At 45.5% G+C, this 21,276-nt stretch overlaps 1 protein-coding gene across 1 annotated transcript in view; it reads right to left on the bottom strand.

Moving 5' to 3' along the window:
- CLIC6 (chloride intracellular channel 6) overlaps positions 1-17,752 on the bottom strand; it is a 34,940-nt gene extending 17,188 nt beyond the window's left edge. Inside the window, exon 1 of the mRNA XM_014937977.1 lies at positions 16,090-17,752. Within this exon, the coding sequence (XP_014793463.1) occupies positions 16,090-17,643 (1,554 nt within the window). The 5' untranslated portion in view covers positions 17,644-17,752. The remainder of the gene's footprint in view (positions 1-16,089) is intronic.
- Between the last annotated feature and the right edge of the window lie 3,524 nt (positions 17,753-21,276).

The raw sequence follows: 21,276 nt of genomic DNA on the forward strand, positions 1-21,276 counted from the left end.
AGAAAGACCAGAGCATGTTATTCCCAGTATGCCTGACTCAACTTTCTGACGGAGCTGTAGGGAAAAGGCAAAGTTGCCTTAAGTTACATCAAACCTGGCACCTCCATGAAGGCAGGGCAGCATTCAAACCACACTGTACGTGGTCCTGAAGATGTCTCTGCAAAAATCTGGTCCTCCGGCTCCATGAGAGATCAAAACAAACTCAGTCAAGTGCTACTAAGATGACGATGAAAATGAGGAACCTATTATACAAGAGGACAGGAAAATCTGTTCTTGTTTAGACTTGCAAAACAAAGATGGAGGGAAGATATGATTACTCAGTGCAAGCATAATTTTTTCCCTGGTAGCTGGGGGTGATGCTGAAACAGAAACAAATGAGTGCAAACTGGCCATGAATGTTTCTGGCTGACAACTAGATGGGCTCCTAACCACCACAGCAACAAGGTTTTAAACGAGGTTTCCAGTTGGATTAACAATATGTATGTGCCCATGTGACAGCACAAGAGGGAAAAAAAACAACATTTTGTCTTGATATTTGATCCCTTTCAGCTGGGACTTGAACCTACTCTCTGCTGGGAGGTCCCTTGCTACCCGTTGTTTCTTTGCCCACATCATGGAAATCACTGCAAGGACAAGATGATGGCAAGTGCCATGCTTTTGCATTCCATCCCATTTCCAAGAGAAAATGATGCATGTAGCAAACTCGGGGGCAATGATGGAGGTGAAATGCTCATTAAACAGCAGCAGCTATCCAAAACAGAGTTTACACTCTAAAGTAATTAAATGATTCCTTGGAAAAGGAAATAAATGATGGATATGGCATCTCCAGCAGCAAGCTCCGGCCAGACACCAGACAGGGTAGATGCTGTTGGCAACAAAGAGAGTCCATGTGTTAAGACTAACCAGACAGCAAAAAAGTAAATGATGCAGAGGTTACCCTCTTCTGAGGGAGAACAGGAGAGCCGTTAGCACAAAATTGTTTTAATGTGGCTTGAGCAAATCACTGCAAATCTAACTGCTGATACTGTATGTCTGATGCATGCTTACAACTAGGGGTGGACACATGCCAGTATGGGCCAGCTGCCCAACTTACAGAATACAAGGAGCAATGCAAGGATCCCAGGGATGGCAACTGAAAAAAACCCCACTCCTCAGCCCAGTAGTCTCACACAGCAATGGCAAAAGGCAACAGTCTCAGCTCTGATGGGACACAAGTCTTTGAGCAGAAACAGGAATCCAAACACAACCCAGGATGGCTGCAGCAGCATCATCCTCTCAGACAGTGAGGACATCCAAGCAGCTCAGGCCTAACGGAGTACAGGAGGGCTCAGGAGGTTTCTCAGCCACCAGCTGGCCTGACTGTGGATAATCATCAAAACAAGGTATAGGCATATAGAGTACCACAAGGCCATAGACCAGAACAGCAGCAGCAACTGATAGGGAGAAAGCCTCCTACCTGTAAAAACAATACGATCAAAAGGTGGGATGTTGTTTCAAAGACAAGCATACGTGGAAGATTATGAGCCACCAAAAGGATGGTGATGAGAAGCGGTAACTTTCAGATAGCTGTAAGTCATTGAGTGCCTGGACCAGACATCAGAAGGTTGCTCTGGGGGCTTGGGGCTGGCCACAGCTGGGGAACAGCATGCACGGAGCCAATCCTCTTGACAAAGAGCTAGATCAATTGCTGAAACCCATCAGCAGTTGTTTCTACCCATCAGATGTTAATGCTCCTCCACAAAACAGACTACAGAGACGAGTTCTTATGAGTCCTGCCTTAAAGTGCTGTCAGGATGTGGAGCTCCAGGGCACAGAGAAGCTGCCAAACTGATGCAAATACAGACCTATGGAAAAGGTGTGACTGGGATTCTCAGACAGGAGGATTTCTGAGCCCAGCTTTCCTTTTTGTCCTCATAGAGACAGGGAAATGTTGACCCTTATAGTAGCATCTAGGTACCATCAATTAAGCACTGTACAAATACAGAACAAAAAGACTGCTCTTAACTTAAAAACAGAAAGAGAAAACTTATAGGTAGACCATTAGTGGGGATGTGGGAAATGCCAAAGCATTTTTGGAAGTCATTCATAAAATGTTGTATGGAGTAAGCCTTTTAGCCAAAGTTATGCCAAGGGAAAGAGAATTAAAGAAAACAAGTATAGGTGCAAGGCAGTAAAAGGCATTAGCTTTTCACCTGCACAACTTCAACTGACCACAGAACACCATTAAACTGGTTTTTGTGTGACCATGGATTATAAGTAGCCGGCTAAAGGTTGAGTCTACCCACAAACAGGATGACAACTTAAATACACCCATATACTTTGCTTTTAATGATGCAGCTGTACATTAGTGGTCATCTCATTACTAGTTATCTAGCTATTAATACTGATAATAAAAGATGGGCTCTGTCCTGGAGCAGGGCTCTTCTGGCACTGAATGTGACTTCAGGCTGAGCTCCCACCTGCAGAAATAATGAAACCCTTGCTACCTCACACTTTAACATCTGAACCTTGGGCAAGATTTATGTCTCCTGGACTGGCCACCAATTAGCATCTTCTAGTAATTTCATTATTAAGGCTTTTCTCATTCTGTTAGGTTTCTGAAATTATGCTATGCTTTCTCTCATGCAGTATTTGCATTAATTTACTATGATTATTTTGTTTTATTATAATTCATAATTCAAATATTCAGTACGGCTCTTTGCTAAAAATGGTTCTTTGAATGCTCTTGGTCCTCAGTTCCTGTTGAGTAATTAACAGTACATTGGAGTTTCTTCCCGAGATATTTCCCTCAACCCTGTTTTTATGTAGTGAGAAATGGTCACATCTTAAAGGGGTTATAGACATCTGGAAATTCTAATCCTTTCTAGATGACAGAAAAGGAAAAGAAGTCTGAAGCTGTAATTTCCTCTAGTTTCAGCTCTCTCTCTCCCCTACATGCCAGCAGTCATTTCGGAGCAGAGAAAGCCTCCTTTATTCTAACTTTCCCTGCATTATTTACTTACTCACGGTCTGTTGGGTAAGTAATTATTGCTGACATTAACTTAATTACTTAGTAAGTAATTAAATGCTTTTGATGCATAGGAAGACATTTTCCTTCATTAAGTAACTTTGTGGCAATAAACTTATTACCTTTGTCCAGTTACTTTATAAATAATGAGAAACAAAAGGCCCAAACTCACCCGTTACTTAGATGAAATATCTATTTACTTTTGATTTCGGTATCACAGTCTGCCTGGTACTTCTAGTGAGCAGTGAGTCTGCCTGCACCCTGCCCTTCCAGTTCTGACAAAGATTATAAATAAATGAACCATTAAATGATATTTCTGTAAAAGCAAACAAAGCAGAGGAGAGCACAGGTGAAAATTAAAATGTGCAATGTCTGGTAATACATTTATAGAGGCTGTGGTTTTACTAATATGCACTCTTATTTACATTAAAGAGATTAAAGATTAAACTTGCGTGTGTATGCACTCCTGCAAAAGAGAAAAGTAAACCAATTCTGCGATTTTACACACTTGTTGCTAGCCTTGAGCCAGGGCCTTCACGTTGACACGGGTATTTTCAGCTACAGCTCTGGCTCTCTACAGGGTAGTTAAAGGCAGTCAAGATGCTCTCTTTAAAAAATTCCTAAAATAAAATGAAATTATAAAGGAAAAGTGCATTGCATAAAAGTGTAATTACAGGTTTATTTTCTCAGCTATCTTACGGCTACCTAAACCAGGTCTGCAAATAAAGCCACTCTGGTCGTTACAGTATTTAGCATAACCTGGGATAGTGTTGAGCCTGGTTTTGGCAGGTAGGTAGGATGCTTGCACCTACCTACCTGTCATCCACAGGGCAGTAACTGTGTGGTGATAATGCAAAAGCAATCAGCAACCAGGAACCCACTGCTTTGCGAGCTCAACAATAATTTGCTTAAATAATTAATAAACAGTGTGAGTACTAAGGCCTGGCCATCCCAAGCAGAGCTGTCTGAAGCAGGCTCCTTGCACGAGCAGATGCTCTCAGGCTGCACGGCGGGGAGGGGGAAAGGGAAATCAGATGCTCCTGCAGCAACACCAGCATTGGAGGGGCAGCAGAAAGAGGTCTCCCTGGGACTGCTTGGGCTTTGAGGGGAGATCTTTGCCTCACACTCCTGCCACTCAGGGATGCCCACCCAGGAAGTGGCCTGTGGTGCTTCTCACGACACACATCCCACAGCTGGGCATCAAGGGAGGGGGCCAGCAAGCCCTGGCAGAGAACTGGGCAAAATTCAGCATTTTCCCAGATTTCCATCTCCAGGTTGCAGTGGAGCAATCATGCAAAGCCTTTTCTTGGCCAGATACTAAATGCTTTAAGGCAAAGTAAACATCCTTTCTACTGTTTTTAGGTGCCTAGCCCCCAGCAACAATACATGAACACAGTAACCCTTTGTGACAGTTCACCTTTTTCCTAAAACAGCTTGGAAAATTATTTTAAGAAATAATACTTTACCCCAGCATAATTTTCTATGCATTATTCCTTTTTTTTCTCTTATTTTACAAGGCTTACTTAGATGACAGTGAGAAGCAAGCTTCCAGGAACTGTGCACAGCACAGAGAACAGAGGCAAAGCAAATTAAATGTAAAAATAAACAGGAAAATGAACTTGTGGCTAGCAAAGACTGGGAAAAAATCAGCTAAAATTTAGTAAGGTTTAAATCAATCTTGCTCAATTCAGGAATATCATTCTCCTACACAAGTAATCACCATATAGCATGAATTATATTTGTTTTACATCTCACTGAAAATGGCATTGCTTTTGGTCATTTGTTTACTTTTTTAGTACATGATGATAACAAATTACATGTCTATTACTCCCACACAATGACCAAGACTTTGCAAAGCAACGTAAGTAATCATTGCCACTCCTCCAAAATGGAAGTCATTTTATTTTAATGGGAGATGTGACAAAATCTCCATTGCTTGTAAATAAATAAATAAACAAAGTGGTTTATTCAGAAGAGAAGATTTTAAGCAGAGGGGAAGGGCAATGGCTGCAGAGATGACCCCTGCCCTCCCTCTGAAGTGAGGAGAGGGAATGCCATTGTCCACTTTAACCACAACAGAAGTATGCCAACTAATTAATAAAAATACACAGCCCTCAAGAAGATCACTCCCCCTAATCCTTATCCATTCTTTAATTTTAAAATTCAAGATTATTTTCAAAAACCCGCCAGTAGTCTAAGAAAAGCCAGAGCCTTTTTAACAGAACAGAGGTGAAAATCAGAGCTGGGAAACACCACCCGGTTACACATCGCTGGCTTTAATCTTATACCAACTAGTTCAAAACCCGAATTTCCTTCTGCTGTGAATTCTGCCTGCAGAGTTCGTGCCGCCTGTGTTTGTGTTAATGGGAACATTACCAGGTCACAAGCGCACCAGCAGCAAACCAAATGCTATTAGCTATTTATCCTGTTACAAGAATTATGTTTAAATACCTCAATGCTATTTCTAATCCGTATTTAATAACATGGCAGGGTGCCAGCTGAACATTCTACATGGAGACAAAAAATCTTATATCCTTTTTAAATTCTTACAGGGAATTACTTCAACAAAAGAGCATTATATTCTCAAACACATTATAGGTCTGGGAAAAACAGATTAACTGGTATTTCAATGACACATCCTGTTTTACACTTCACCATATGATACTTAACCTGCGACACGCAGCCATGCTGTTTCAATCTAAATGCAAAACCTACACGCACATATAAAACACCCGTGATTTGTGGTGTAAACAAATAAGTAAGTAAATAAGAAATACCCAAATAAACAAGCTATTCTATGCAGCTTCAGGGAGCAGGTCACTGAAGGCTTGAGAAAATAATTTGCCAATGGTATTCCTAATTCTGATGTTTAAATCAAGGGGTGAAAGTGAAAGACGAAAAGTGTGTGGGTTCTTCACAGTCCAACAGTTTATGATATTTTTTGTCCACATAGAAAATAATTCAAACGACCAGGTAAAATATTACATAAAAAACCTGTCAGCTCCAGCAGGAACTGGCAAAGGCATGACCTGAAAGAGCAGTTAAAAACTGGCCACAAGTACCAGCAAATACCCATTAGCTTGACAGAGGGGGGGGGGCTGAACTCTATTCCTTCCCTTCCTGGTGCGAATTCAAATTCAAGGCTGTTCTTCATCCTCCTCTCTCCACCACCTCAATTCCATTCACAGGCTTTGGGAAACTATGAGAAACACAGCATTGCTAATTAAAATACTTTTTTTTTTTTTTTCTAAAAAATATATACTGCACAAATCATACCGCAAACCAATCAGCTATAACAATGACACTCCTCAACAATCCTTTAACAATTATGACTACTGGGTGAATGTCAATGGTTCTCCAAGACAAAAATGAGAATTTTTCTGAAATTTGAGAGGATGTTTAACTTATTTGTAACTACCCCATTGGAATAACTTGGAAAAGGGCGTACATTTGTGACTCCAGTCCTGCTGTAGTTTATTTTGTCATGTAATAATTATATTTCTAGTCTATTTTGAATATTCATGTAGGTGCTAAAATTTCAGTATATGAAGAGGAAAAAAAATGAGGTGGGTAATAACAGAATTACAGAATTGTAGGGGTTGGAAGGGACCTTTGGAGATCACCTAGACCAACTCCCCAGCCAGAGCAGGTTCACCCAGAGGAGGTTGGACAGGAACACATCCAGGCAGATTTTCAGTATCTCCAGAGAAGGAGACTCCACCACCCCTCTGGGCAGCCTGTCCCAGTGCTCGGCCATCCTCAAAGTAAAGACGTTTTTCCTCATGTTGAGATGGAATCTCCTGTGTTGCAGCTTGTGCCCATTGCCCCTTGTCCTGTCACAGGGCACCACTGAAAAGAGTCTGGCCCCATCCAAATTCCACCACAGGCTGCAACAGGCGCCTTCCTCCCCTGGGAAAGCCTCCGACAGCCGTGGCAGTGGCAGGCTGTACAAGTTGCCCCTGTTTGTTTTGAGAAGTTAAATATTTTTAGGAAGGAACTAAAAGACTTTTCCTTCAGTGCTAACAAGGCACTGAAAGCAACTGGAATGGAGTCACTCGACTTGTTCAGGATTTTATCAGTAAATAATCGGGCATTGCAAATGGAAATGCATACAAATCCTTATCACAGCATGACGTTTTATTATCTGAGCAAAAAAATAATCATATAACCTTCACATGGCATTTACTTACGCTCCTTGGGCAGAGTCAGAGGAATGTGCAATTTCTTTCTTTTTAAAAGAAGCAGTAGGACCTCTTTAGGGGAGACACAGAGAATACAGTCAGCGATAGCACAGGAGTAAGCCTCCATGCTTTACTTCCCCTTCCATAAAATATGCATATTTCCTCTGACTACCTTACTCCGTTTACAATCTCTGAAGAGGAGAGGCCTGTCTCTTGCCAAAAAGCATATAATCGCCAATTCAAAGAAACTTCATCCAAGATAAGCATCCTAAAACAGTGTAGTCATATTAATAATTTCCACTATCACTTCTGCTTTGCAATATTTAAGCTAACTTCTAAAAAAGAGCCGTGAATATCATTTTGCATGGAATCCATACGAGACTGTAAGAAAGGCTGAAACACAGAGTCCCTGTGATGACTAACCCTGGCTGGTACCCGTCAAGGCGAAGAGCCCAAAAAGGCAGAATTGTTTGTGGAAGCAGGGCAATCACAAGGCTGCCCAATGCTCTTCCTGCAAACAGGGCAGCAAAGTGCTGGAGAGAACTGATTTCAAATGGAAGAAGACATGGAAGAAAAAATTGGTTTTGTATTAAAGATATCTAACAAATAGAATTAGGCTTTTTTTAAGTAACAAAAAATATTTTATTTTTACTGTTAGGGATGCTAATAAAACCCAAATGCAGATTTGCAAGTGGAGTGGATGTGATTTGTTACACATGTGTTGGGAAGGGGATATAATACCTTTTAATCTTTTTAATGTCTGCCACATTCTGGTTTCTCAAAGCACATGTGTAACACATCTCTTATTCCACAAGCAATCCCAAAACCCAAGAAAACCAGGGGCCACTGAATACCATTTAAAATCTACATAATCTACAATGGGATATAACAGCAAATAAACCGTAACGATAAAGGTGCTAGATATGCTTGGCTCCTTGTATTTCACCTTTCTGATGCTGTCTCACTTTGCAGGTAATTATTATATGTTGACGGTGTCAAAGAGAGAGCGGGAATAACTCTGTGTGTCTATGGCACCGGTTTTGGAGAGGGATGCACGCTAATTTTCCACTTGTGCTGCAGGCAACATCACAACCTCAGTCACCCACTGAATCATCTAAGACTGGTAAGGTATTATTTCCTTCAAGAACCTCTTAATTTTTATTTAATGAAGACTATTTGCAAAATTTCACCTGAATTTACTAATAATTTAATTTTAGTATCGTTATATTTTTCAACTAATTGGCCAAATCCCTTTCTTCCCCTCACCCAGGAAATCATTCACCATCATTCTTAATGTTTTGTATTTGTGAATGCCATGAGTCCTGTGGACTGGATTGGTTTTCACCTTATATACAAACATGAATCAAGCAAATTAAACAGCCAGCCACCATGAAAATGCCCAGGCACAGCTGCATGGCAATTACCTCGTCCACCAGTCACCAACATTTCTGAAGAAGGCTGCAGCTCTCCCAACAGGACTCACTAAACAAAGGTTCACTTCAGACAACCAGGGACCAAAGGCAGAAAGCAGACAAGCAAAACTTTCATCCTTGCCCCCCGGTCTATGACGATCACAGGTAAGATCAGATTTTTCATAAAGACAAGAACTCAAGGAGCAAAGGCAGCGTGGTTGAATTTTGGGCAGCAGGCTGATCCCATCAGAAGTTTCTGCTGGTTTCAGCCAGCAATAAACACAGGCTGTGCCCTAGGAATGAATCAGGAAGGTGTTCCCTGTTTAGCCAAGGGCTTAAATAGCATGTGACTTTAAGCTCATGCTTAAAGTGAAACACATGGTGAGGTGCTTTACTGAAGCAGTGCACTCAGAGTAAATAAAAAGGTCTAGGAATGTAGCTTGGAAGACATTTACTTCATTTCAAGACTGTTTTTGCCTATTGTATGATATTATGTGTACATGCAGTTTTAGGACTTCCAAAGCATGGACAAAAAAATGACTCCAGGAAGTACAACTAGATCATACCAAAAAAAAAAAAAATTAAAAAAAATAGATGCAACGCTATGTTTCTGATCACTTATGTCTACCTGCTTGTTTGTGTCTTTCTGAACAGGACTTGGCCTCTAAATCATCAGAAGTGACACTGGCATAAACAAACAGCAACCTGCTGCTCCGTCAAGCGTGCCTCCGGCAGCAAAGCCAATTTTGGTGTAGTTTTCAAAGCTATTCTTTAGTCAGTGGCTCCGAGAAACCTTGAGGATTTTTAGCAGTCTAAACCCTATAAAGGTGGTAACCTGAGCAGCCAGAAAGGAGAGCATGAGAAGTAAAAACAAAAAAGATTGAAAAAAGATTGCACATTCAAAGAATTTTCATCATTCAGGAAAAAATAAAATAAAAAACAGGTATGGTTGCCTTTCAAACCAAAGTCTCCTAAGCACAGTTTTGTTGAAGACTGCTGGAAGAGTACTCAGCCCCCAGAAAAACTGCTGCAGGTGCACCCGGCGTGCACAGTAACCTGCAGAGTTATGAAAGGAATTTGTAATGCTGGTTCCTCCTAAGCTGCTTTAGGGAACCCAAAATTGCCATATTCCAGCCAAAAAAAAAAAAAAAAAAAAAGAAAGAAAAGAGGAGCTGAGAAAAGGCAAATACCCACGGGAAGGGAGCCAGCTTCCTGCTTTGTGCGACGGTCCTTGGAACAGAACCGCAAAATGTCTTTGAACAAACACACCTCTGCGGAGTCGGTACTTTTTGTACAGCCGTCGAAGAATCCAAATCGCCACACAAACAGCTAATTAACCAGCAGCCAGGAAAGCGGGGCTATGCTGGGTTGGCTGGGCAGCCCCACCAGATTTGTTTTGATTCTGGTTTCAGCAGATGGAGCCTACGTGGTGCTAGTGCTCTGCTCCAGGGAAGTGGCTTTCTCCTGAATGACCCTTCCCTGGTCCTGCGGTGACTTTCATAACTACTCAGGTATAAAAGCAGACAGGTGCATAGCCAACTGTAAAACAGGATATCTGAAAGAATGGTGGAGGGAAACAATGTATTAAAAAAAAAAAAAAGTCAGGATTTTAGGATTTGAGAAAAGGTCCTACTTTCTGAAGGAGGTGCACGAAATGGAGCTCAAGAAGGATAAAACCAGAGAGTGAGGAGAAAGGAGCAAACTAAAAAAGGCCTGTAGTGGCAGGACAAGGGGCAATGGCTTAAAGCTGGAGGGGAGCAGATTTACATTAGAGATTAGGAGAAAGTTCTTTACTATGAGGGTTGTGGAGCACTGGAACAGGTTGCCCAGGGAGGTGGTTGAGGCCCCATCCCTGGAGATATTCAAGGTGAGGCCCCGGGCAACCTGGTCTAGTTGGGGGTGTCCCTGCTGACTGCGGGGAGGTCGGACTAGATGACCTTTGGAGGTCCCTTCTGGCCTGGGCAATTCTATGATTCTATGATTTTATGTTCCTTGGGGAAAATACGGCATGGTTTTGACAGTGAAATTCAGGAGCGCTGGTTGGGATGGGGGGAAAAAGAAGCCATTTGTTTTCTACCATTATCCAAACCATACCAAGTGCTCCCCTGCTCATTTCACAGCAACATGTTCTTCTGTAGCATCACACAAATCCAATCCACTCACCTTTGGCAAGGTCTGGGTACTTCCCTGTGCTTGGCTAAATATTCAGTAGTTAAATTTCCCCCCAAACTTCTTTTACTCTATAAATAGGAAGCTAGTGTAACTCCACACATACAAATCTTTACTTTCACCCTCCTGAGGTCATCTAAATACTGGGTTCCTACAGTGAATCTACACTAAAAAAGGACAGTAAAAACCTGCCTACTTTCTTTTTGATACAGGATGCCAGTTATTCTTATAAACCATACTCACCTCACTTATTTACAGACTAATTTCACCGATGAGCAAAAATCAAGATCTTAAGTACAAATACCTACTCAGTGATTATATTGTAAATGTCTACATCAAGCATCAGGTACAGCACAGAGCCCACTGAATGAGCATACTCATTAGGTTTCTGCAGGGATCTGAGTTCCTGCTCTCCGTGGACTTCTAACCAACAGCACTCAAAGCCCAGAAGTTCAGCTTATACCTTAAATGTAAGTTATATATAAACCACAGATCCATCACATCACAGAAAAGGATATTCTTTTCCGTGCTTTACTGCGAAGCACCCGTTACCATTCAGGTTGGATGCATTAACTGTGGTGTTCAGAGGCACAGACACAAGCACCTGTATTTGCATGTCTCTACTCACAGCAAGGTTTTTACTTTCTTGTTTATCAGCACTTCTGGTAATTCAGCACAGCTCTAAGTATGTCAAGTCGGTCAAGCACATCTCAGGAGTGGTACAAGGAAATTCCATATTGATAAAGTTAACCTTGGTTCCTTGGAGGAGTGACATAACTCTCTGAATGAAAATTAATTACTTTTGATTTAGAGACCAAGAATGTCACAAAACTGAATAAAGCCTATTATTTTTCACTGGATAAAATCTATTATCTTGGGCTCATGGTCAGCTTTTAATATATACCATTTAACCCAGAAACTAAGCAAGAATTGTTTTGAAAGATAACCAGTCTCAGAAAAGGCCTTGCACTCCAGCTGGGTTGTTTGGCCAACTGTTTGTGTTCAGCACTTACAGATAAATCACTATCCCTAGAAATCTTTGGAGTGACGAAATCTGCAGTAGTGATTCTGATGTTTAAGTTTTACATCTATAAGAAAACTCAAAATTGATTGCTAGGTAACCTTGAAGGGGTTTTTTGTGGTTTGTTTTTTTTTTTAATTTAAAAATATACTTGTAAGTCTTACATAAATGTTTAAATTGCTTAAAATTAACTTAATAATTTTGGTGAGAGTTCTGCTATATTCAAACAGTAAGATAAATTTATGTCATTTACAAACATCTGACAAATAAAGGGCTTTTGCCACATTAAAAAAAAAAAAGCCTGCATTACCCATTGACCTTAGAAGACCAGCTAGCAAGCTTCAACATCCACAAGGTGTCCTACCCAAGGTGCTAGATATGCTTAGCTGAATTACCAAGGACCGATCAGAAAGCATATCTGGATGACCTTTGCAAACATTTGACTTGGAAACACCAGAAACATCAAATATTACTATCTAAAGGAAATACACGGTACGTGTTGTTTCATGGGAAAATGGAAATCAAATAGGCACTTAGTGACACCCTCAAAGCAATTTTGATATGGTCTTGCTCCTATAGCCAAGGAGCCTTATGTAGTTCAGCTTCACTACGGGCACAGCTCAGGTGGCCAAACACAGATGCCTGCTGTCTTTGGAGATGCCTTACTGTAGCCCATATGCCATCGAGCTGCTGGTCCAGTCTATCTCCCGTAGACAGCATGAGTTCTCAGCGTTGAACCCTGGGTGTCTGGGTTCAAACTAAATAGTACTGCATAGCAACCCAAATCCGCTTAAAAGTGCAATTGCTGGTACCCACACTTTTGGAGCCAGCAGGAATTTTGCCACCACCTCACCATGGGAGGCACGAGGTGACACGATATTCACAATATTCAAATGCATGTATGCAAAATTAAATGAACCAATGCAAAGCAGCAGGAAGCAGAGAGAAAAAAAAAAAACCCACAACACCAAACCCTCTAAAAAGAACAAGCTTCATCAACAACAGTAAAAACAACAAACACGGTTCATCATACAGATATATCTGAAAAGTTTTTTTTCTAATGGTGATACTTCTGTTCACTTTTCTCAAAACGTTATTACTGAAAGATTACCAGGTACTTTAATGTCCACCAAGTCTAGTGTAATGCTCCCCAGCAGAGAAACTGTGAGGACCAGTCAATCACTACTACTGTATTATTTTCTTGTGAGTTTTCTGCTATTATGGGACTTACTTTGACCATTTCTCTGTATTTGTATAACGCTGTCCAATCATGGCACAGACCTTCTATCTCTCGCACTTGCTATTATGGTATGCTATTTGTATAGTACTATCAAATCATGGCACAGACCTTCTATCTCTCGCACTGTTCATGCAGGCACAGATAACAAGCAAACAATTCCCACCTTGACCATGGACAAGTAAGCCAAAAATTAACAGGCAGGTGAAACAAACAGAAATAGGGATGACAAAGAAATTAGGGTCCTACCAAACAAGCCAATGATCTCAGTATTTTTAACAGCCTAATCACTGCTCAGTTTCCAGTGGCATTACAGAAGGGTAGAATTTTAAACAGAGGTTTGAAGATGATCAGGAAGATGCTGAATAATATATTTACAAGGAAGCCCCCAGCTTGCGTGGAAGAAAATAGACAAGGTGCTTGCTGAGAAACACAGCAGAAGGGGAAAAGAGGCCAGCAGCACTTGCAAAGTTAAGGTGATTGTCAACATCTCGAAAGCACATAAAAGCTAATAGGCAGGCATAGAATAGGGATATAATAAAGCATAAGAGGGGTGGTCACATGCATTAGAAACGTGCATGTGAAGGGAAGTGTTTCAGGCTGGAAACAAATGTCTGCATTCAGTTTGGATCATCTCACTTCCTTAACCCTTGAGCTTTAGCACTTGCTCAAGAAGGAGCATCATGTCTGTGGACCACATGCCATGGTCAGATATAGACAATAATCCCCAAATGCCAGAGTTCACACTTCCCATGTTGAAATCCACTCTCCCCCTTTTCCCATCAAAATACATCAGCAGTTATTTAAGCACAATATTATGTATGTGCTCTTAAAAACTCCTTTAAGCCACCACAGAGACCTTCCAGTCTCTCCCTTTTTATATACCCTTTCCTGATGCCAAGAGAAGGGTAGAAAGATAGCTAGTGTGTCTCCAGGTGACAGCAAGAGCAGCATGAACATCAACTCTCCCAACAGCGGGAAAGAAAAATGCTTCTCATTTCCCAGTACTGCAGCCCCAGCACATTTTGGTGAGTGGGGAGATGCTGAGCTCTCCAGTAGGCATTTTCCTTTTGCATTGAACTGGAGGATCTCAAACTAAAAAAAAAAAAAAAATCTAGCTCCAGGTGAGGTAAAATATTCAAGCTTTGCAATACTCCTCCACTGAAATCACTAGAAGAGCAGCTGTTGTATTTTTAAGGTGTTCTTAAGTTACTAATGCTAAGTCTATCATGAAAATGTTCCTTCTTCTGTCTTTATTAATTCCTAAATATTTTCAAAAACCCTAATACTAATGTTTGGGGACTACAGAGTCAAACAGATGCTCTTATTATAATCTGGTCTCTAATTTTGGTCCCGTTGTTCTTCCATAAAGCGTGGAATGGGTACAATAATGGACAGGTAGCCTTTATGACTTTAGCCCTCTGCCACTCCCTGGCATTCCCTGATGGATATAAGAGCATAAAAGGAGAATAAATAAGTTACAAACGTGACCCTGCAAAGGGACCTAGTGATCTGTGAGCCAGAAAGTCCATAAATTATCTCTGCCAGGCTCAACAGTAACAGCACCTGCTGTTTGATGCAAAATCACAGATTTTGGCTCCAGTATTACCTAGCTACAGTACACCTGCCTGATGTGCAGAGTTGCCTGTAGACCCCAGAATCCATCCCAGCCTGCATACTAAGGAATTGCTTAAACTGGGGACAGTTTCCAGGGAGCATTCACCAACATCAGCCGTTATTATTATTCCTCTTTCCAGTCTGGCATTGTCCAGCACGTCCAACACTGCTATGTGTAAGCCTCAGAGCACTCCTCAGCCTTTTTCAAGTAACAATACTTCAAAGAAGGCTTAGCCTCGAAAAAAAAGGAGCATGTGCTGAGGTGGGATAAATCAAGGCATAAACATTGCTTCAGCCCTAACCCTCCTCACCCAGAAGAGGGCTGGCAATGAGTTTTTCTGTCACGGTTAATTTCAGCTGCCATAGAAGCAGTTTCAGCCAACTCAGGAGGTACAATATTGGCATGGGAGGTATGGTTGTAGCAGAGGTGGTCCCAAACACCTTCTGCTTCCCTAGTTTTAATTTAGTTCTAGGTTAACTCTGAGAAAAACGTTCCACCCTGATCCACGTTTTATTTAGTCCAGAGAGGAGGGAAGAAAACACCTTAGGATGATTTCTACACACAGAAATTTCACATCTGATATTTCCTCTCTGTGCACGGATGTTGTTTCCACACCAGGTCCCACTGACTCTGGTGGAATTCCAGGCACGGGCTAGAAAGAAGCTCTAAAACTCTATACTATAAAGTACCAGAAACTAGTTTTAATACCATTACAATTTTTCTTCTTTTTTGTCCATTTCCCTTTAACCTAAATCTTCCCTGCCCAAACATACACAAACTATTACAAGGGATGCTACATTGCTGGGCAGTTGACTGATTCTCTGAATCCAGCCTTGCCAAACTTGGAGTCAATCACCTAAATGTCGGCCATAGCTCATGTTGGAAAATCCCAGCATCACATTTTTAATTATGTTTTCCAGTTTCTACTGCCTGAGCCCCCATGATGTGATGTGAACGCTTCTTACTGTATTCTGAAGATCTTAAAATCCCTTGAGAAGTCCTTATGTCACAAATTGTGGCTGGTGATTCCAACCAGATACTGCTGGGTACATTCCCACCCCTGCCCTGCGCCGCAGCCCCACGGTGAGGAGGGCACAAGCAGAGCCCCTGAGCCCACAGAAACCAAAAGCCCTGCTACACCCTTCCCATTTAAACTTAGAGAAACCTCAAGTAACCCAGCACAGGGCCCAGGAGGGGAAACTATGGGGAGAGGCCACCTTGCAGGTCGGGGTTGAGCAGTACCACCTCCATCCCGTCCTGCCTGCTCTCAGCTGAAGGAATGAGGAGCCAGAGGCAAGTTTATTTTGGGCACTAATAACCAAATCACCTTAGCCAGGCTGGACTTCTGCCTGCCAGATTTAAATGCCGCTCATCCCAGGAACCGCCCGGGAGCTGCCGGAGGCGGGGAGGGTGGCGAACCCCGCTTTCCCCCCTCACACCCTACCTTGACGAAGAGGGAGATGTCGTGCTCCTGCTTCTCCTCATCCTCCTCTTCCTCCTCCAGAGCGGCCGGCGAGCCCATCTCGTCCTCCTCGTCCTCTGCCCGGCCCCGCACGCCGTTCAGGCTCCGACCCGCCGGGTCCCACTCGCCGCCCTCGGGGCCCGGGGACCCGCCGTGCTCCCCCGCCGCCGCGCCGCCTTCCTCTGCCCCCGGGGCCGCGCTCTCTGCTCCCGCCGCCGCCGCCGGTGCAGCGGCTCCCTGCTCCGCCACCGGCCTCTCCGCTCCCTCCTCGCCATCGGGGCCGCCCGGCCACCGGCGTCCGCCATCGGCCTCCCCGCCGGTCGGCACCGCCGCCTCCGCTTCCCCGCGGCTCCCGGGAGCCACCTCGCTCCCCGACGGGGCTGCCGCCTCCTCGGGGACTGTCCCCGACGGAGCTGCCTCCCACACTACATCTTCAGGGTCTGTCCCCTCCGGGCCTGTCGCCGGAGCCTCCTCGGGGACTGTCCCCACCGGAGCTGCCTCCCGCACCGCATCCTCAGCGTCTGTCCCCTCCGGGCCTGTCGCCGGAGCCTCCTCGGGGACTGTCCCCGCCGGAGCTGCCTCCCGCACCGCATCCTCAGGGTCTGTCCCTGCCGAGGCTGTCGTCGCAGCCTCCTCGGGGTCTGTCCCCTCTGGGATTGCCTGCCTTAGCGCCTCTTCGGGGTCTGGCCCCGACGGGACTGTCGCCACCGCCTCTTCGGGGTCTGTCCCCGACGGGGTTTCCTCCCTCACCGCCTCTTCGGGGTCTGGCCCCGATGGGGCTGTCGCCTCCGCCTCTTCAAGCTCTGGCCCCGACGGGGTTTCCTCCCCCACCGCCTCTTCGGGGTCTGTCCCCGACGGGGCTGTCACCGCAGCCTCCTCGGAGTCTGGCCCCGCTGCCTCTTCGAGGTCTGTTCCTGCCGGGGCTGTCGCCGCAGCTTCCTCGGGGGCTGCCTCCGTCGGGGCTGCCTCCCTCACCGCCTCCTCGGGGTCTAGCCCCGCCGGGGGCGCCTCCGCCTCTTCGGGCTCCGACCCTGCCGGGGCCTTGGCAGCGTTCTCGGGCTCCGGCCCCGCATGAGCTGCCTCCTCGGGCTCCGGCCCCGCCGGGGCCACCGCCGCATCCTCGGGGTCTGCGCTCGCCGGCGCGGAGCCCTCGGGCGCGTCTACCCCCGCGGCCGCCGCCGCCGCCGTTTCCCTTCCTGGCAGACCCTCGCTCTCCGGGGAGCCCCCGCCGGGGTCTTGCTGCTCAGGCCCCTCCGCAACCTGCTGCTCCGCGCCCGACCCGCCGGGGGTTTCCGCCGCCCCCTCGGGGGAGCCGCTCCCCGTCCCGCCGCCGCCCTCGGGGGGCACCGCCGCCGCCTCCCCGCTCAGCTGCGGCGCCTCGCCGGCGGGGGACCCGTCCGGGGGCTCCGCCGACCCCTCGGGGGACACCCCGGGCTGCGGTTCCCCCTCCGTCGCCGCTTCCTCATCGCCTCCTTCCCGCGGGACGTCGCTCCCCTCCGGCGGCGGGACGCCGAGCCCTCCCGGGCTCTCCGCCATGCCGGCCTCTCCCGGGGCCGCCGCACAAAAGCGGAGCGTCCGGTCGCCGGGACGAGAGGGGACCAGCCGAGCCGCCGCCGCCACCGGGGATGAGCGCCGGGCACCGACGGGGGGGACGGCGGCGCCTGCGCAGGGCCGCCCCCGGGGCCGTGTGTGTGTGATTGTGCGTGGGGGCGGCAGCCACAGGTGCCCACGCTCCTCCTCCCGCGCCTCCCCCGCACGGGGCACGGCCGGCGGGTACCCCGCTCCCCACCCGGTAAATCCAGGGATTTCGGCTGTTGCTGGTAGGGGAGGAGGTGGGGAAATAGGTGTCCATGGTGGCTCCGAGCACTGCCGGGTCCCCCCTCAGCCATCTCCTCCCTGCCCGCAGGATGCTTGTAGGTGTTCAGCGAGACTGGAGCCTCGGCAAAGAGTAGCCAAAAAAGCTTGCACCTCTCCTCCAGAGGCCCCACCGGGGCTGGTCATGCCTGCCAAGCAGCTGCACCTCCCACCCCAAAGCCCCCCGAGACCCATTTCTGCCCTCACTTTTTCCCTTCTCTTCTGTTCACGGCAGCAGGCACAGTGTCTCTCGCAGCCCCCCAGACAGACACCCCACTCCCTGGCCACCAGCCTGGCACCCACAAGCCCAGGGCCTGCTGGCAGGTGGACCTGGCGGCCACCCAGGGGCTGGGGGGTTGCTGGCCACCAGAACAAGGAGAGGGATGCCGTTTCCCAAATCCAGGTTTATGATGGGAGCCACTATTGTAGTGTTCTGCTGGCGCACTCAAACTGGCAGAGCCCCAACTTCCACGTTTTCTTAAAATACAGATGAGCCAACACCTCATCCCAGCAGCTACCTAGTATTTAAAATGTATTCCCAAGCCATTTTTGGGGTGCACCAAGTGTTGTTAAGAAGGAAAATTTATCCTTATCAACTTGAAAAAGTTGCAAGAGGGAACACTGAAACTCTGTGTAAAAAAAAAAAATAAAAAATAGATTTGCAGCCTTTCAAGTAGCTTTCTTTCATATGTGACCGTGCCAAGCACTAGGCGCCTCTGTGAGGGTTTGCATTTAAACTTGATGAGAAATACCATGTTGTGTGCAGAGCAGGCAGCTGGTGTGAAAGAAGTGGGAACTTTTAGTTTGGGGAAGGCAGGTGCAGATTCACCCCGCAGGCCATCTTCTGTTCCAGATAAAAGACATCTTTTCTCATTTTTTGGTAATTTCTCTGGCTTATGGAGGCGCTTTACACAAACACCCACAAAAAAAAAAAAAAAAGCAATCAGCAGGTTATGGTGTGAGGATAAGCTTCAGTAGTTTTGCTTGTAGGCAAGAAGTCATTTTTCTCTGGGATGCAGCCTGCACTAGTCCCACTCTTCTCAGAAGTAACTTATGTGAAAGCATCACTTATTCTATTTGAATGGAAAATAGTCCTAGTTTTCTAGGTGCAGAGAGAACAGTGGATGGAAAAGTTAGCTGACAGGAGTGAGGTATCACATTTAAAAAACATGCAGTTAAACAGTTTTATGTACGTGTATATAAAAGCACTTTTTTGTATCTGAGAATGAAAAGAGCGGGGACAGACTGAACACAGGGTCTTGGAATGGGTGGGAAGGGAAAGAACAGCCAACAGGAGATGGGGAGTACTACAGAATAAAGAGTTCTGTCAGGTCAAACACCTGCTCTGATAAAAATAACCAAACAGACAAATAAATAAACAATCCTGCAGGTATTTTTCATAGAATTTATGCTTGCCCAGACATGCGTGGCCAGTGAGACAAAAGAACAGGGACAGTCATGGTCAGAAGGGATGTTTCTTGAAGCTTTAGGAATGGAGGCTCAGCATCTGGCAATGGAGGTCTTGCAGCTGCATGGTAGGGCAAGTATTTCACTTCTCTATTATGGGTTCTGCTATCAGTAGAACGACACATCTCAGTCATCTCTATTTCTACATCTATAATATTGGTTTACTCATCCTAACCCTTGCCGAAGGGTTCTTAACTCTTGGCCTGAAGGCTTGCCATACCCTCCAGGTGCAAAACAAGTCCCACTTTACAAAGCTTTCAGATATGAGAGAGAGCTGTCTTCAACCCTGCAGACCATTCACAAGCACTGCTATGTTGTCTCCTGTCCAATGGTGGGTAGGACACTGGCTGGAAGGAAGAAGGCTTACCTCAGGTTTTCACAATGGGAATGAATAGCAAAGCAATATCCATGGCTTAAAGTAGTAGAAATTTTGCAGGAGAAATGGTTGCAGGTTATAGGCACAACCACTGAAGTCAGCTGGCTTCAGTTGATATGAATAACTGTGTTTGGCTGCACCCCCTGAGAAGCCCTCTCCTGTCCCCAATCCCCATGAGCTCAGATTTGCTCAGCTTTGGTGGCTGATGGCCCCCGACAGCTGGGTTCCCTCTGCAGCTCCATGTGGCACAGCCTATCCTGGCCCACTGGAGCTGCCACTTCCTAAGTGCTGCTTCTTCTCAACTGTCCCTTGGATCTGCACCACTTCTTAAATGCCTCCTTTGGGTATCAGTTTCAGCTTTTGCTCAGCCTGTGAGCTTGACGTGGAACTTGGGTCCTGCTGAACCGATGGAACTACGTGAGAGATGATTGTCTCTCACCTATACTTACTCATTGCAGAGCTTATTCATTAACACCACTATCCTCTTTTTCTTTATTTGTCTATTCCTCGTGCTGTAGCTCCAAGTACAAAACAAGGTGAGGATTTCAAGGCCGTCAAAAAACTCCACTCAGTGATAAACACTGCCTGACTATTAACATTGGGCAACGTTTAAGCGTAACAGAAGATTAGCTCTTCAAATACTCGTGGAAGCCCGACAAAGGCAGGGTAGAAAAGGACTAGCAGCTCACGTAGCACAGTTAATTATCTCTGTAGGATAGAAGAAAGTTTAAGGTATAGTATTGGATACAGTTACCAATTTCACGGAGTAATAACTGAATAGTATGTAACAGATCTTGCAGTGTTTTTCCTCAATTAGAGGAAGAGACATTCTGCTGGAGTTAAGACCTAGGAATGATGTGAGGAAGCAGTGGGTTAATGTTGCTGCCATGAGGTCCCCAGTGCAAGCAAGAGAGACAAAGTAGGAAATCAGGGAGCCCGGGACAGGGCAAAGAAGGAGACGGGGTGGGCTTGGTTCAGAGGAGAGCTGGCCACTCAGCCCAACATCACCCCTTGTCACTCTCCAGTGTTTCGCGCTTTCACAAAGGCAGTTTTGGAAATACACCATTAAAATTCAATCTGTCCCAGTGAAATCCCAGAGCTTGGGATATCTGTTGTTTTATACTCTCTGCAGTCAACACACTTCCCCTCCATCTCAATCACTTAGCAATTAATCTCTCCTGCTTCACAGTCCTCCTGTACACCACCTTCAAGCTCTTTATACCCCATCTGTTTCTGAACTAGACCCTCAGCTAATAAATATTATTTTCTCAGTTCGGCTTCAGGAAGGATTACTGCACACCTTCATTTAAAAGATGAGTGCAGGTAATTAAATATCACAGATGTTAGACATTAGTGGACAACATGAAGATCCCCTTATAGTCTGTTAGTGAATAAGTTATATCCCTGGGGGTTATCAATTAGGCTGTACTTGCTCGGATTATTGTAACTTCTTTTCCTTCCCTGACTGTACA

The sequence above is a fragment of the Calidris pugnax genome, unplaced genomic scaffold (assembly GCF_001431845.1).
Source record: "Calidris pugnax isolate Ruff unplaced genomic scaffold, ASM143184v1 scaffold25, whole genome shotgun sequence".
Classification (NCBI taxonomy): Eukaryota; Metazoa; Chordata; class Aves; order Charadriiformes; family Scolopacidae; genus Calidris; species Calidris pugnax.